At 56.6% G+C, this 17,289-nt stretch overlaps 1 protein-coding gene across 1 annotated transcript in view; it reads left to right on the plus strand.

Moving 5' to 3' along the window:
• LOC120374242 (lanosterol synthase-like) overlaps nucleotides 1-17,089 on the plus strand; it is a 39,392-nt gene extending 22,303 nt beyond the window's left edge. Inside the window, exons 9-21 of the mRNA XM_039493545.1 lie at nucleotides 525-622; nucleotides 1,095-1,122; nucleotides 2,833-2,889; nucleotides 4,064-4,135; nucleotides 6,275-6,325; nucleotides 7,375-7,524; nucleotides 12,093-12,189; nucleotides 12,477-12,582; nucleotides 13,199-13,264; nucleotides 13,786-13,866; nucleotides 14,403-14,573; nucleotides 15,203-15,281; nucleotides 16,837-17,089. Of these exons, the coding sequence (XP_039349479.1) occupies nucleotides 525-622; nucleotides 1,095-1,122; nucleotides 2,833-2,889; nucleotides 4,064-4,135; nucleotides 6,275-6,325; nucleotides 7,375-7,524; nucleotides 12,093-12,189; nucleotides 12,477-12,582; nucleotides 13,199-13,264; nucleotides 13,786-13,866; nucleotides 14,403-14,573; nucleotides 15,203-15,281; nucleotides 16,837-17,049 (1,269 nt within the window). The 3' untranslated portion in view covers nucleotides 17,050-17,089. The remainder of the gene's footprint in view (nucleotides 1-524; nucleotides 623-1,094; nucleotides 1,123-2,832; nucleotides 2,890-4,063; nucleotides 4,136-6,274; nucleotides 6,326-7,374; nucleotides 7,525-12,092; nucleotides 12,190-12,476; nucleotides 12,583-13,198; nucleotides 13,265-13,785; nucleotides 13,867-14,402; nucleotides 14,574-15,202; nucleotides 15,282-16,836) is intronic.
• Nucleotides 17,090-17,289: the final 200 nt, after the last annotated feature.

Genomic DNA, 17,289 nt, shown 5'->3' on the forward strand with positions numbered 1-17,289 from the left:
CCAACGAATCAACGGCGCTGGCTCCAATTCCTGCCCAGGTGCGAGAGAGACCGGCCTGGGACTCCCCGGCTCTGCCCGGCTGCTGGCACGTAACCATAGCAACCAGCAATCCAGGCAGGCTCAGGGCCTGTGGTGCTGGGCGCTGCACACAGGAGAGTTCACGGTGGGTGACAAGGGGCGTGAGCAGGCTGACGGGAGAGGAGAGCGTGAGCAACCGCCTGGTCATTGTGCAGTGGCCGTGGAGGCAGGGCGTGCCAGCTGTTCCCCTCTGCAGAGTCTTTGCTGGGAACAGCTGGTGGAAGGCCCTGGCTGGAGAGTGATCTCCTGCGCTGTGATGGGGAACAGCCATGGGGATGCCAAGGGGTCTGTTCTGTGACCAGAGCCCCATGGAGACGTGCTCGCTCGCCTGCAGACAGCCCCAGCCTGGGGTTTGCTCCTGTGGCTGGTCATGAGGTCAGGTCATGCTGTGCGGGTGCCGAACACCACTGCGCTCTGCAGGGGAGTGACGCCTTCTCTCTCGGCAGATTTCCAAGACCATTAACATGCTGGTTCGCTGGTCCGTGGAGGGGGAGAGCTCTCCAGCCTTCCAGGAGCATGTCTCCAGGATCCCTGATTACCTCTGGTAAGGCCAGGCCCATGCACCTCCCCAGCCCCAGAGACAGCGCAGGGCTCAGCTAGAGAGAGCCACTCTGCCGTGTGCGGGAATCCCCAGGCCCTAGCAGGGAATCTGCTGCCCAGACCTGCCATGGGGGACCCTGCTCTGCCCCCAGGGCTACCACACTGCCTAGGCCCCAGGAGCAGGGAGCTCTGTGCAGGTGGCATGCGAACGGGGGGGTCTTGAACTGATCAGCAGCCAGCTCCAGACCCTGGCTCCTTATTAGCGAGTCGCACTCGCTCCAGTTCTCCCAGTCAGGTGGGGGCCAGAGGGCTGGGAAGAGGCAGGCCAGGGCCCCTGGGGAAGCTGCTGCAGGGCTGCCCGTGAAGCTCAGTGCTCCGTGCCCTGGCAGCAGTGCTAGATGCCTGGTGGCTGCGGGAGTTGGGGACAGGACCACGCTCCCCAGGCTGCTGCACTGATGTGCTCTCTCTCCACGCAGGCTGGGACTGGACGGCATGAAGATGCAGGTAAGGCGCTGTGGCCCTGGCAGCGAACGCAGGGACCCTGGGCCCGCTCTCGCTGCTGTGAGACGGCTCCCAGGGCTGGGCAGGGACCCCTCCCCCGGGGATTGAGCGCGTACTGCAAAGGGGGTCTTGCCAGGCTGCTCTGCCTTGGGGGATCCGCCACCCCTGCAATGTCTCCCTTTCCTGCCGGGCTGTTGATGGTCATAGGACCAGTCCTGGCCCAGCTGTGCGGCTCACAGCAACAGCTTCTCCCGTCCCTGCTCCTCCTCCTGGCCGAGGGTAGGAGGGGTTGGTATTGGGAGCAGTGTGTGTCTTTGCTCTCAGGCAGCTGCTTCTTCTGCATTTCTGGGGGGTGCTCTGCACCCGCCATCCCGTGCCCAGCCCCTGCCACACACGCATTGCCCCTGGGATGGAGCCTAGGGGGGAGTCCCGTCCTGTCCTGTCTCAGCTATGCGGTTCTGGCCCCCACGTTAGCGGGCAGCCACTCTCCTACCTGCGCTGGGGGCTAGAACAGAGCACTAACGGCTGCTTGGCCCCTGCTGAGTGTCCAGCAAGGAAAGGGGCTGCGGGCTGCTCCCCCATGCCCTGGCCACACAGGCTGCTTCTCTGTCCCACTTCCTGCAGCTCAGTGTCTCCCAGACAAACGTGCCTCTCCCAGGACAGCGGTGCATCCCCCAGACACAGCTCTGCCACCTCCCTCCTCCCCCGCCCCACGGCTCCCCTTGCTGCCCAGCCAGCCATTCGCACTGCTGTCAGTTTGTGCAAAAACTGACTGTTCCTGGTGTCGTGGCCTGGCCCTGGCCAGCAGAGCACTCACAGACCGGCCATGCAGGCGGTCTCGTAGTGCAGTGCTCCACTGAGACCTTCTCCCAGCCTTCAGCTCCCTGCGGCTTGAGTACCGCGGCTGCCATCTCTGGGGCTGCCCCACGGTCCAGCCCTGCAGAGCCCAGATGCTGCTGCCCAAGCTCCGCATGTGCCTGGAGCCGCGTCAGCCCATCCCAGTCCCCTCCTCGCGCTCCCCTCTGGTTCAGGATCCATGGCCAAACTGCCCTCGTTCTGAACCCCTCTGTGGGCTTGCTGCAGCTTCTCTGCCCTTCCCTCCGGCCTCCTCTGCTGTGCGAGAGCCGTGTCCCCTGCAGCTCCTGCCCTCTGGGCCAGTCTTCCTGGCTCTGCCTCGCTTCACATCTCAGCTCAGAGACGCCCCCGTCCCGTCCCGTCCCGTCCCGTCCCGTCCCTACGGCTCGTGCTCTGCATGCTGCTGTGGGCTCTCTCTTGTTTCCAGTCGCTGTGTTGGGATGCAGCTTGCAGCCTAGGGTGCTGTATGCACCAACGCTGGGTTGGGTGAGGTTCCTGGAGCCATCCTGCACTGGGTCCTCGCGGGGCTTGCAGGATCAGACCCTAAAATAGCTTTGGAGGGAAATTCTAACCCCATCCCCCGAACCAAAAAACCCCATAACCCTGCTCCTGCTGCCCGTTTCTGCCCCAGTGGGTTCCCTTAGGCTGCAGCCCTCCCTGTGCGTGGGGCCCATTGGTGCAGTGTGACGGTGCCTGTGCTGCGTGACTGCACCCAGCCGTGTGCCCTATAGCCTTCTCTGTCTGTGGGGCCCATTGGTCCAGCGTGATGGCACCTGCAGGCAGTGTGGCCCGATGGGTGGGCGGGAAGCCTGGGGCGGATTGAAAAGCTGCTTCTCATTGCACACTCTTCTGTTCCAGGGCACCAACGGAACCCAGCTCTGGGACACAGCGTTTGCCGTCCAAGCCTTCCTGGAGGTAATGTTTGCTGTCGTGCCGGCCTGCTGGGCTGCCCCCCAGGGCCGTGGGTCTCAGACAGGCACCGTCCTGCACTTTTCTCAGTGCCGTGGCTCTTGGGGGCCCGGCTCCTGCAGTGTACGCTCAACAGCAACACTAGAGAGAGGCTTCGACAGCCTCGGGTGTCAAGACTGGACAGAACTGTGACGATCGTCGAGTCTGACCCCCTGCATAGCACAGGCCAGAGAATGTCACCTTGAGCTCTCTGCGCTGAGCCGGTAACTGGTGGTGCAGCCAGAGCGCAGCGTTTAGAGAGAGAGCTGCAGGCTTGCGATCCCAGCGAGCTCCGAACACACGCTAAGGGCGCAGAACAGCTAGTGCCCTGTAGCGTCGGGTGGACGCACTTGTGTAGAAAGGCAGGTGTGTGCAGGTTTGCAGGCGGACTGGCCTTTGAACGCTGGGTGCGAGGTGTCATTGGAGCAAGGCTAGCATGTCACGGGGCTCTGCACGTGTCCCCTGTAGTAACACCCAGAGATTTGGGCAGCTGTAGGCGTGGAGCTGGCAGGAGCGTAGGGAAGAGCCGCTATAGCTGTTCCATAGGCATGCGGCATGCTGCCAGGGATGGTCCCCGAAAATACCGTCCTAACCCCCATCAGGTGCAGGCACGTGGCCCCACGGCACTGGTGGGTAGGCGTTGAAATGCACATGGGCAGGGACCAAGGGCAGTTCCTGTTACCTCTTCTCCGCATGCGCTGTGTTCTCTTTGGGGTACTGGTACGAAGATGGGCCATATCGCCCCTGCCGTGGTAAAACCCGCCCAGAGCCCAGCGCTGCTCGGAGCCAGCAGCAATGTTGGAATACAGAGAGTGGGCTCTGAGCGAGCGATGGAGGTGTGTTGCTTGGCACAGCTCCAGCATCGGGCACTGCAGTGCTGCTCCGCCAGTCGCTCAGAGCCTGAGAGTTCCTGTTCCTCCCCGATACCAGCCAGTGGGAGATGAGCCACCCCAGTGCAGATCTCTGGTGCCCCGGAGTCCCTGGCTGGCCAAAGTGCTGTGTTTGAGTCTTACCAGGGAGTGACCATGCCTGGCACAGTTTCCAGGAGCTCTCTTCTAATTTGTTTCTTCCGAAGAACTAAACTGATCACAGAGCTGAGCAGTGATGTCTGTTTATTTTGTGTGTCTGCCTCCTTGTCTAGGCTGGTGCTCAGAACGACCCGGCATTTGCTTCCTGTCTGAGGCAGGCCCATGAGTTCCTCAAAATCACCCAGGTGAGACCTGAGTTGGGGTCACAGATGTGGGAAGCCAGCATTGACTTTGGTAAGACTGCAGTGTCCTGCGTAGCTTCTCGGCATCCAGCCATGCGGCTCATCCCTTTCGTGCGCTGTAGTCATAGGCACAGGAGCTGGGGGGGGGGGTGTTGCAGCACCCCCAGGTTTCACTGTGAAACGTTTGCTGGTGCTGTTAGAAGGAAGCTAGCGTTATTTTGCAATTCTAGAGAATTCTGGAGATGTGCTGCACCAGTGTGGTGTGAGCAGGATTGCGCTTTTTCACATTGCGTTTGAACACACAGGGTTTACAGTTTTGTTAGCTGGCTTTCAGCACCCAGCGCCTCTGGCCGTGGTAGGAGATACAGAGGAAAGGGATTTGGTACCAGAACAGGGTAGGGAGAGAGGCCCAGAGTCTCAAAGATATTGAGGTGTCTAACTCCATTTGGGTCTGGGGGTCAGAGCCCAGGGGCATTTTAAAGCAGCGTGGCAGGGAGGTGAATGCTGTGGGTCCCACGGGCTAGCTCAGCTCAGGGGCTTTCATTGTCTGTCAAACGCACTAGTTTGCAGAGTCCTTTTTGTGCACCCTGTCAAATGTCTCTGGATCTGTAGGTTTCCTCCTTCTTACATTCCATGGGACTTTTTTGTAGGGGGCTGAGCCAGCTGGGTTCTCTCTACTTCCCCTGTTTCCAGAGCCCTGCCGCTGTCCCCCTGCAGCTCCGGTGAGGGTTCTCGCAGTGAGCTGTTCCCCACCCAGCTCTGGAGCCAGGGCTGCGAGTGCTGCAGGGCGCGGCGCACTTGGCCTTGTGAAGTGGGATGTGCCTCACCTCATTTACAGTGGAATCTTTGTGGTAGAAGATGACAGAACAAGGAATAATGGTCTCAAGTTGCAGAGGGGGAGGTTTAGGTTGGACATTAGGAAAAACTTTTTCACTAGGAGGGTGGTGAAGCACTGGAATGGGTTACCTAGGGAGGTGGTGGAATCTCCTTCCTTAGAGGTTTTTAAGGTCAGGCTTGACAAAGCCCTGGCTGGGATGGTTTAGTTGGGGATTGGTCCTGCTTTGAGCAGGTGGTTGGACTAGATGACCTCCTGAGGTCCCTTCTCTCAAGGAGGGAGACCCGCCTGCCCTGGGACACAGCTGGCACATGGGCCTGGCTGACCCTGAGATTCCTGTGATGTCCCTGCACTGGTGCCGTTTCCCGGTGCTGCTCCACAGGAGCTAGAGGCAATGGGAGCACACGTGTGAACCTCCACTGGTGTTCTCACCACCTCATCGTCCAGGCCTGTTCTGAGCAGGGCTGCCTGGCCCGGGGGTCGCACCCCAGCAGCCCTCTGCTCTCAGGCTGCCCTGTCGCTGGTGCTGGGGCCAGCGTGGCAGGGTAGTTTCATGGGAAGCTTGGTGCAGACGGTCCCAGCCACGGGTCCCTCTCAGGGCTCTGGGGGGGTGAAGCCCTGAAAACAAGTGGGTGCACAGGGCCCTCTGCAGCCGGGCTCGGGGGAGAGCTCCAGGTGCCCTGTGCACTGACACAGCCACGCCAGGGCAGCACAGGGGCTTACTGCAAAAGATCAGCTGTGGAAGTCCCTTCCGCTCATCCCCGCCCAGTGGTAGAGTCCAGGGCCATCCTTGGCCCCAGCCTGATCCAGGGAGATGTGGCACAGACAAGCACCAATCCCAGCCTGGCCTCTGGCGACCAGACTGTGGCAGTGGAGACAGGAGTGCTCTGTGGGTATGGCTGGCCTTGATCCCGTGGCCATCGCCATAGCCAGGGGTGGCTCCAGGCAGCAAGCGTGTGCCTGGGGCGACAAGCCGCAGGGGGTGGCCTGCCGGTCACTGTGAGGGCACCAATCAGGCTGCCTTCAGCGGCATGCCTACGGGACGTCCGCCGGTCCCGCAGCTTTGGTGGAAATTCGGCGGCAGGTATGCTGAAGATACACGGAACCCGCAGACCTCCCGCAGGCATGCCACCGAAAGCTGCCTGATGGCCATGCTTGGGGCAACAAAATACATAGAGCCGTCCCTGACCATAGCTGTGGGACCCCTGCCCTTTGCAGTGCTCCGCTCTTGCAGTGGGGCCTCTGGGGCCTGCAGCCAGGCTGCTCCTGCTGTTTCTCCTCACTGGTTCCCCTCGTATCTCCTGCAGATTCTGGAGAACCTGCCCGACTACCAGAAGTACTATCGCCACATGAGGAAGGTACAGCTGGCCACGTGCCTGGATTTCCCTGGGATGATTCTCCCCTGTTGTTCCATGTTTGTTCCTCACGTGTCTGTCTGCCCCTAGCTCTGGGCTGCTCGCGGGGCAGGGAACGAACCTTTTAGACTCAAAGTGGAGCTATCCTGTGATAGCGTCAGAGGGAGGCTCTGGCAGCAGAGCAACTCTCTGGTGTCCGGAGGAGTCTGTGGCCGTGACTGAGATCCCAGGTGCCGAGGGCTGACAGTTAGACAGGCTCAGCCTGCTTGGAAGAAGGGCACAAGCTGGCGTTTACCTGGCGGTGCCCGGGGCATGTGAAGCAGAACAGCAGGTGGCTTGGTGTCTGCATATGGAGGTGGGGCTTGGCCAATACACATCACATCGGCGGAGGAGGGACTCTGTAAGCTGAGGCCAATGGACGTGGGTCCGGGGCTGGCCATCAGGCCAGTTGCCATGGAAGGAGATGCGGCACAATGCCACTAAGGCCTGTTTGTGGTGGGGCCGGGCAGTGTTGTTTTCTCCAGTACAGTATTTTCTGGTGCGGGAGGCAGCTTCACCTGGGTAATTATGAGGGTCCCGTGTAACAGGCAAAGCGCAGCCAGACACAGCGTGAGCTCCTGCCCCCCGGCTCCACCATGGCACTGCCAACCTGGGCTGCAGCCCCCGCTGTGCCAGCTCTGGGCCTCACCTGCCCCAGGGCCTCCCGTTGCGCCCAGCTGCTCAGTGAATGTGTCTGGACACCTGCCCATGGCATGGGCTGGATTTCACCCATCACTGGCACTTTGCTTGGGGCCCAGACTTAGGTTTGAAAGCTATGGCAGTAGCTCCTGGTGCCACCTTGCTGTTAAGGAGGGACTCCCCTGCCTCCCCAGCCGCCTGCTGGACTCGAAGTGAGGGATGGTTGCCAGCCTTCCCTCCCCATTTCGTGTGCACAGGCGGCGCTGTAATGCGGGGTTGGGTGAGGGGGCTCCCTCGTCCCTTGGGCAGGGCAGAGCATGGCGGGGGGAGTTTCCCTCACTCCTGGGGCTGAGTGCTGGTGCCTGACTCCCCAGGGCGGATTCCCCTTCAGCACCCGTGACTGCGGCTGGATCGTGGCTGACTGCACTGCGGAGGGGCTGAAATCAGTGATGCTGCTGCAGGAGAAGTGTCCCTTCATAGCAGAGCATGTCCCCACAGGGCGCCTCTTTGATGCTCTGAATGTGGTAAGAGGTGGCGGAGACCCGGTTGGGGGGAGAACTCCAGAGTCAGCGCCATGTATCTCGGAACAGCTTAAAACAAAATGGCTTCTGGGTGGGGGATGTTCTGCCTCTGTGGGCCTCTGGCGTCCAGTGACTGGGCTTACGGCCTGCTGGGCGTGAGCCTGGGATCACGTCTGGATGTGAGCTCGTCCCGGCTGGCATGAACCCCAGGAGGAGCCCAGGCAGGGCTGTTAGTGCAGCGCCTCTTGCTGCCAACAGGTGTCGCTCATGAGTCCCGAGAGGGGAGCAGCGCGTGCAGCCTGACCGGACATGACAAGATTGCCCTGTGTGCGGGAGAGAGCTCAGATCTGTTCTCAGTCCCTGGGACGGCGCGTGGAGGGACAGTGCAGAGCCTTTCCCCGGTGGGCAGTCTGCTCACAGCCCAGACACCCCGTGCAGGCTACCCCTTGGATACTCACCTGTTCTGAGTCACTGATAACTCGGAAGACAATGATCTCAGATGCTAATAGATCAGTGTTCTAACAGATCGAGCACAAGTTGGTGTTTGCTACAGACCCCAAATCACAGGAGGGGCCAGGATGTCCGGCCCCTTAGGCACCAATCTACAGTGTGTAGGGAAAAAAGCTGTGTGATGATGGGGGACTTCGGTCGCAGTGACACACGCTGGAGGGCTCATGCAGCCAGTACCAAAACCTCCTTGGGATTTCAAAATCTCATCGATGACAGGTTCCTAACTTAAAAAGTGCTGCCACCAAGACAAGAGAATTCTGTATTGGACCTCGTCTTGACAGATAAAGAGGAACTGATCACATAACTAAAACTTAGTGGAATCTTAGGTACAAGTAATCATAACTCGATCACATGAGTAATGTGCAAACAGAATAAAATCCAGAGCAGAGGCATATATACTTGGTACTTTAAAAGGACCAGTCTCACAAAGCTAAACAACTATGACCCAAATCAGCTGGGAGGAAGAATTTAATCAGAGAAAATGTAGATGATAACTGGTAATTGTTTAAGAACAAGTGGATGCCCCAAAAGTTACAATCCCACAATCAAGGAAGAAGGTGGGAGTGGATAACGAAAGACCTGGATTAGAGGGGAGGTGAAGGCACCTATAAAAATAAGAAAACAATATCTAACAAATGGCAGAAAAGGGAAGTTGAAATCGGAAGCTAAGAATTGTAGATGATGGATGCGGGAAACAAAGGGGCACAAGAAGAACTCTATGGCCTGCAGAGTTAAGGATAATACAGAGTTTTTTAAGATATTAAGAACAAAAGAATCCTGACAATGGTGTTGGTCCATTACTAGATGAAAATGATAAAATGATCAGTAATAATGCAAAACAAAGCAGAAGTGTTCAATAAATATTTTTTATCTGTATTTGGGGGAAAAGACAGATGGTGTAGTCATATCATATGCTGATGATCTTTACATTCCACTAGTATCTCTGGAGGGTGTTAAACAGCAGCAACTAAAGTTAGACATTTAAAAATCAGCAGGTCCAGATAACTTGAATCCAAGAGTTTTTAAAGAGCTGGCTGAGAAGCTCACTGGACTCTAAATGTTGATTTTTTTTCAAAAAGCCTTGGAACATTGAAGACGTTCCAGAAGACTGAAATAAAACTAATGTTGTGCCAGTATTTGAAAAGGGTAAATAAAATGTTCAAGGCCAGACAGTCTAACATCAATCCCTAGCAAGGTAATGGAGCGGCCAAGGAACTTCATTAATAAAAAAATAAAGGAGGATAATATAATTAATGCCAGTCACCACTGAGAATAAAATTAGAATAATCAAAAAATTATTTATGGAAAATAATAAATTTTTGTCCAGTTTGGTTGATAAAGGTAATAGTCTTGATGTAAGACTTAGACTTTTGTAAGACGTTTAACATGGTACCACACAAAATTTGGTAAAAAAACTAGAGTGATACAAAATTAACCTGGCAAACATTCAATGGATTAAAAGCTGGCTAACTGATGGGTTTCCAAATGTAATGTCAACAGGGGATCGGCACCAAGCCGTGTGTTTCTAGAGGTGTGTCACAGGGATGAGTTTCCTGACCCTTGCTGTTTAATACTTTTAATAGGGCCGTCAATTAACTGTGATTAATCCACACGATTAACTAAAAAAAATTAATTGTGATTTTAAAAAATTAATTGCTGTTTTAATCTTATACAATTACTGTAGTGCAGTCTCTTTATCATGAAGGTGCAACTTACAAATTTAGATTTTTATTGTTACATAACTGCTCTCAAAACAAAAACAATGTAAAACTTTAGAGCCTACTAGTCCACACAGTCCTACTTCTTGTTCAGCCAAGAGAAACAAGTTTGTTTACATTTTTGGGCGATAATGCTGCCTGCTTCTTATTTTACAATGTCACCTGAACGTGAGAACAGTCATTCGCATGGCACTTTTGTAGCCGGCATTGCAAGGTAATTACACGTCAGATATGCTTCATGCTTCGACCACCATTCCAGAGGACATTCTTCCATGCTGATGATGCTCATTAAAAAAAAAATGTTAATTAAATTTGTGACTGAACACTTTGGGGGAGAATTCTATGTCTCCTGCTCTGTGTTTTACCCACTTTCTCCCCTATATTTCATGTTATGGCAGTCTTGGATGACGACCCAGCACATGTTCATTTTAAGAACACTTTCACTGCAGATTTCACAAAACGCAAAGAAGGTACCAGTGTGAGATTTCTAAAGATAGCTTCAGCACTTGACCAAAGATTAAGAATCCGAAGTGCCTTCCAAAATCTTAGAGGGACAAGGTGTGGCGCATGCTTTCAGAAGTCTTAAAAGAGCAACACTCTTATGTGGAAACTACAGAACCCAACCCACCAAAAAAGAAATCAACCTTCTGCTGGTGGCATCTGACTCAGTTTATGAAAATGAACATGCGTCGGTCCACTCTGCTTTGGATTGTTATTGAACAGAACCCATCATCAGCATGGAAGCATGTCCTCTGGAATGGTGGTTGAAGCATAAAGGGACATATGAATATTTAGTGCATCTGTCATGTAAATATCTTGCAACGCCGGCTACAACAGTGCCATGCAAACACTTGTTCTCACTTTCAGGTGACATGGTAAACAAGAAGCAGGCAGCATTATCTCCTGCAAATTGTAACCAAACTTGTTTGTCTGAGCGATTGGCTGAACAAGGAATAGGACTGAATGGACTTGTAGGCTCTAAAGTTTTACATTTTTATTTTTGAAAGCAGTTTTTTTGTACATAATTCTACATTTGTAAGTTCAACATTCATGAGAAAGAGATTGCACTATTAGATGAATTGAAAAATACTATTTCTTTTGTTTTTTACAGTGCAAATATTTGTAATAAAAATAAATATAAAGTGAGCACTATACACTTTGTAGTCTGTGTAATTGAAATCAATATATTTGAAAATGTAGAAGACATAAAAATATTTAAATAAATGGTATTCTACTGTTTAACTGTGCGATTAATCACACAGTTGAACATGATAAACTTTTTAAATCACACGATTAATTGTGATTAAGTGTTTTAATCACCTGACAGCCCTAATTTTTATTAGTGACCTGGCAGAGGACATGAAATCATCACTGATAAAATTTGCAGATGACACATAGATTAGGAGAGTGGTGAATAATGACGAGGACAGGTCACTGATTCAGAGCAATATGGATCACTTGGTACGCTGGGTGCAAGCAAACAATATGCATATTAATATGGGTAAATGTATACATCTAGGACCAAAGATGACAGGCCACACTTACAGGATGGGGGACGCTATCCTGGCAAGCAGGGACTCTGAAAAAGATTTGGGGGTCCTGCTGAAGAATCAGTTGAACAGGAGTTCCAGTGCCAAAAGGGTTAATGGATCTTGGGATCCATAAGCATGTGAATCTCAAGTAGGAGCAGAGAGGTTATTTTACCTCTGCATTTGGCAGTGGTGTGATGGCTGCTGGAATCCCGTGCCCAGTTCTGGTGCCCACACGTGAGGAAGGATGTTGGCAAACTGGAGAGGGGTCAGAGAAGAGCCAGGAGAAGGATTAAAGGATTAGAAGACCTGCCCTATAGCGATAGACTCAAGGAGGTCAATCCGTTTAGCTTAACAACGTGAAGGTTAAGGGGTGACTTGATTCCAGTCTATAAGTACCTACATGAGGAACAAATATTTAATAATGGGCTGTTCGGTCTAGCACAGAAAGGGCTAACATGATCCAATGGCTGGAAGCTGAAGCCAGACAAATTGAGACTGGAAAGAGAGAGGGTATTTAACATTTGGAACAACTCCTCAAGGGTCGTGGTGGATTCGCCATCACTGGCCATTTTTAAATCAAGATTGGCTGTTTTTTAGAAGATCTGCTGTTGTTGGAAAAGAGTTACTTTGGGGCAGGTCTCTGGCCTGTGCTCTGCCGGTCAGACCAGCCCTTCCAGCCTTGGGATCTAGGGTTCTGGCGAGGGATTGTGATGTGTGAGGTGTAGGGGGCGTGGTGGTGGTGGTGATTTGTAACAGGGGGTGAACGAGGCTGATTTGGATAGTCAATCTCTTCCCTTCCATGTCCGGGCAGTTGCTGAGCATGAGGAATCCTGATGGAGGCTTTGCGACGTATGAAACCAAGCGGGGGAGCCGGCTGCTGGAGCTCCTGAACCCCTCGGAGGTGTTTGGTAAGGGCAGGCACGCTGGGCCTCTCTCCAGCTATTGTCACTTGCACCGCGAGGGGAAGCAGGGCCAGGTCTGCTGGGCGTGGTGCCCATGGCAGGCCCGGGGGGTCTCGGTGCAGTCACACGGCCAGTGCTCCTCCCCAGAGACAGCACCTCTGCACAGCTCCTGGGATGGGAGTGCACCAGGGAAGTAGGGCCCCTGTCAGCACCTGGCATTGTCCTCGAGCTGCCTGCTGGCCATGAGTCCCTGTGTGATGGGGATGCTCACTGCTGCTTCTCCTGTCGGGCAGGTGACATCATGATAGACTACTGCTACGTGGAGTGCACGTCGGCCGTCGTGCAGGCACTGAAGCACTTCCACGAGGCCTTCCCCGAGCACCGGGCCCGGGAGGTCAGGTAAGGGAGGGGGAGCGCCGAACCGTCAGTCCAGAGCTTGCACCCTGGGGAGGTCAGTAAGTGGGGCCTGCGGAGATGAACCTGGCGCGGGCCCCGCCTGTACGCTCTGACCTGCAGGGCAGACCCTGCCGCCCACACAGCTCCGGGAACGAACCCGGTAACCGAACACGGCAGCTCCTGTGCCAGCGGGTGCCGCTGGTTGGGTGCACGCCCCTGGGGCAGCGCTGCCCTGGTGCAGTGGGGGGCACCCTCCTTTCCTAGCTACCCTTTCAGAAGAGCCCACCTGAGTACATCCGCTTCCTGTGTGAGGCCAAAGGGCCATCCGGCCTCAAGCAGGGCACTGGGGGCACAGACCAGGCTGTGTTTCACCCGCAGACCAGCTGGGAGGCCACCGGCAAACGTCCTGTCTCCATCTGAGCCCCAGGGCCATGGTCAGGCAGCTGCACAGGGGCTGTGGAAGCTCAGTCCATCTTGCAGCTTACGGCCCTCGAGTGACTCTTTTAATAGGGGCTGGGCCCCCACTTCTCCGAGGGGATTTGAGCTCCCAAGGAGCCCTGGGTCGGGCTGGAGGAGGATGGACGCTGCACACTAAGGAACCCCCTCTCCTCCTGTCTAGAGAGACGCTGCGCAAGGGCCTGGAGTACTGCCGCAGGGTGCAGAGAGCTGACGGCTCATGGGAAGGGTGAGTGGCCGCGTGCATCGCTGGTGCAGCAAACTCCATGCTGCTCGGGGCAGGAGGCGGCTGGGGTGAGGAGAGAGGTGCTGGTACCTGCACTGCTGGGCATCCCTCTCTCCCCTTTACCTCCAGGTGTGCCAGTGTCCGGGGAGCGGGCGTGGGGGGCTGGCTCAGGGAGCCCACAGCAGTCCGGCCTGTTACAGTCGTGTCTAGGGCCCCCTGCAGACCAGAGCCTGTGGCGCTGGGCACTGACAGTGAGTGACTAACCCCCTTAGCTTGCGGACTAGAGACGAGCCAGACACGCAGCGACGAGAGATGGGATGCAACTCCTGGCCCGTGGGTGTGCGACAGCTCCAGTAAAGGCTCAGCGTAGCCTGTAGCGATAGGACCCTTCCCCTGGTGTGCGGCGGGGAGGGTCTGTACTTGGAGGCAGGGACTTCCCATGCCCGTCTGTGGAGCGGGGGCCGGTGGTGTTAGACCCGCAGAGCGTTCTGCACTGCCTGACTCTGGCTCTCTCCTCTCGCCAGGAACTTTGGCGTGTACTTTACCTACGGCACCTGGTTCGGACTGGAGGCCTTCGCCTGTCTGGAGCACACCTACCAGAACGGGTGAGTGTGGGAATCTGGCGTGCGGCTCCCTGGCTGCCCACGGCCTGCAGGGCATGGCCTGGAGTGGCTGGCGCCATCCCTGGAGCACGGGAGGTGCCGCATCACTCTGCTGGGGGAGGAGCTTGTTCAAACCCAGAGCAGCCTTCCCCGCCGGGCATTAGGTCAGGCTCCTTTGTCCTGTGCTGTACCCTCCGGTCCCCCGCTGACTGAGAGTCACAGCCCCTTGGGGCCCTGTCCCCAGCCGTGGTCCCCTGGCTCCAGCTGGCTGGCTGCACGCAGCTGGGGGCTCTGGTGTGCAGAGCCAGGTTGTGCACTCACCAGAGGAAGCTGGCCTGGCCCTAGGCTGCTGCTCCCACCCCCGGGGCCAGGTCTCATCTCGGAGCCCCCGGCTCCTGCTAGAGCCTCCCTGCCCCAGCTTCACACTGTCTGCTGCCCCCACCTGCTCCACCAGCCCCTTCCTCCAAAGCTCCATGAGGCTGCCCTGGCTTAGTCCCTTTGCCCCCAGTGACTCCCACTGCTCTGCCTCGTCCCTTCAGAGCCGCATGCTGGGAGGTGGCCCAGGCCTGCCGGTTCCTGGTCTCCAAGCAGATGGAGGATGGTGGCTGGGGAGAGGACTTTGAGTCCTGTGAGCAGCGCAGATACGTGCAGAGCTCCACCTCCCAGATCCACAACACCTGCTGGGCCCTGCTGGGGCTCATGGCCGTCAGGTAGGAGAACCGATGCCGCTTCTCACCGCAGAACATCGTCACAGCCCTGCCAAGGACCTCGGCACCAGGGCGCTGGTGTGGAAGCCTTTGTCACACCATGCCTTCCCCCTGCTGTGCTCTGCGGTGTCCTCGCCTGGGCTAACCCAGAGCTCACGCCCCAGCGATTGGGAGGCACCTGTGCCGAGAGAGGTTAGCCAGTGACCGCTCCACTCCATGGGCTGGCGCTTGGTGCCCATCGTCACGCCACCGGCTCCCCACAGCGAGCGTCCGGGCTCTGTAAGGCAGCAGCACGGCCCAGAGCTGCCCCCCAGCCTTGGCACGGCCGTGCTCGGCGCTGCAGGAGGTGGCTGCTGTCGCAGGCCTGGCTTTAACGCCTGGTGCTTCCTCACCTGCTTGGCTGTCTGGGGCCTTCGGTGCCGCCCTGCCGACCTGGGAACGACACAGAGGTGGGGGGTGGCCATAGTGTGAGTGCTGGATGCTAGTGGCGGGAGGAGAAGAGCTTTCCTGTCCCTGCTGCGGTGCCGGGGAGGGAGAGAGGAGAGTTCCGGCTGCGGCTGCACATGGTGGGGGTGGGGGGCTAGCATGTTATTCGGAGTCACACCACTGACCTCTGCCCCTTCTCTTTGCAGATACCCGGACGTTGGGGTTCTGGAAAAGGGGATCAAGGTTTTGATTGACAAGCAACTGCCCAATGGTGACTGGCCTCAGGTATGCAGCTCCTCGCTGCTCTCTCTAATGTGTCCAGCCCCTGTCACTGCAGGCATTTCAGCCAGCCACTCGCCCTCTCGTCCCTCCCAGCTGCGGGAGAAGCAGGCCGATGGCTCAAAGGGTTTTGCTGGGGCTGTCCGTGAGGGGGAATCGCTGGCTGAGGGTGGCTCCGTGGAAGAGCTGAGCTTTGCATTTCGTTCTGGCCCATGGTCTCTTCTGTCATGTGGCAGTGAGTTCCACAGTCTGGGTCCAGCTCAAGGGAGAGCTCTGCCTCCTGTATTGAAAAGCCTTCCTGTCTGGATGAGCTGGTGGAATGCAGTTGTCATGAGAAGTCGTGGTGGCAGGAGAAGGGATGATCTCCCTGGTGGAGAAGGTTTGAACAGGAGCTGGAGCCCTTGTCCTGGACGCTATGAGAGGGGAGCCGGAGCAGGGAGCGTGTACTGGGCTGACCTGTGCAGCATGTTGAACCAGCTGGATCTGTTCAGGGCCTGTCGGTCCATGCCTAGCTGTAGCAATGAGCTGTAGATCTCACAGAGAGATTGGGGCGGGGGGCCAGGATACACTCTGGGAGGGGCCTGCTTCTGATCAGTGCAGGCTTCGGGCCGAGGCCATGAGGTGAGGGGGCTTTTGCTGTCATGGTTACTTGGGGATCCAGGCGCCATGCAGGGCCCAATGCAGCCCCAGGCTGCAGAGCAGTGAAATGCTCTGGGAGCAGGTGCCCTCGGCAGTGGGAGCGTCCCAGATGAGGCAGGGTCTCTGGCTGACCTCCCTCCTCTCCCCACCACGGTGCCCCTGGGCTTTGCTTTGCCAGCTGCCTGTCATCTCCCTGCTGTTCACGCTGGCAAACCAAAGAGCACCTCAAGCCAACCCTGTGTGCCCTGCCTTCCCCTGCCAGCACTCGCCCTCTGCATCATGTGGAGCTGGAGCCATTGTGGGGTTTGCTGCTTTGTGCACATGGAAGTAGCCTGTCAAATCCCTGGACACGGATCCATTTTGCATCCCAGCAGCTCACCGTCCCGTGGGGCACCCTGGGTGCAAAGCCTGTGGGCAGGACGAGGCTTCTTCTATATATCTCGGGGGTATTCCCCCTTGGCTCGGGCCGCGTGGCTTTATGTGACCCCACCTGACCCTTCCCAGGGCCCTGTGCCCTTGGCTAACGGAGCCCTGGATCCAGCTGGAACCAGGAACAGGGCTCATCTGCTGACTGCCATTGTTCAGCGGCTGGAGGTGTTCGGGGAGATGCAGGCACTGCGTGTTAAGTGGGTAGGATTGGATGGGCAGGTGGCCAGTGTCTGGCCCCTCGGGGCCACTGGAGCGGGATGGGGAGCCTGGCCCCACATGTGTGCGGTTTCATGCCTCAGGGGGAGTGAGCAGGGAGTGTATCCATGTGCTGGGGTGTGTGGGAAACACGGGTGTATCAGTCATAACGTGTGCGTGGCACAGTACCCACAACAGACCTGAGAGTGCAAAGGGCTTGTGGGACCACCTGCCAGAGCACCCCTTGCTCACGAGCACCCTGCCAATCCTGCCTCTTTCTGTCTCTCTCCCCTCGCAGGAGAACATCTCTGGAATGTTCAACAGGTCCTGTGCAATCAGCTACACCTCCTACCGCAACGTCTTCCCCATCTGGGCCCTGGGTCGTTTTGCACGCCTGCACCCCGGCAGCGCCCTTGCTGGCAAGCTGCAGCCCAGGTCCTTGCACAGCGAAGAGGAGATCCTGGCTGGAGGGAAGCGGGATGGGGTTCTGTCAGGGTCCCCCTCTGCCTGAGCCTGGGCCCTGCCCACGCCCCATGGCAGGCCTGCAGCCTCAGTGAAACCCGAGCTGGATTTGCTTGACTGGCTCTTTACGGGAGGCCAGCAGGCCCTGGCGCTGTGTCGTGGTCCATGAGGACTCTGCACATTGATTCTAGCTCCAGGCCTACGTGTGGGCTTGGAGGGGGCAGCGAGTGTGTGGGCACTGGCTGGCTTACAGTCAAACGTGCTGTACGTCTGGGGCTTGGCTTGAATG

Source organism: Mauremys reevesii, linkage group 11 (genome assembly GCF_016161935.1).
Source record: "Mauremys reevesii isolate NIE-2019 linkage group 11, ASM1616193v1, whole genome shotgun sequence".
In the NCBI taxonomy this organism is placed as follows: Eukaryota; Metazoa; Chordata; order Testudines; family Geoemydidae; genus Mauremys; species Mauremys reevesii.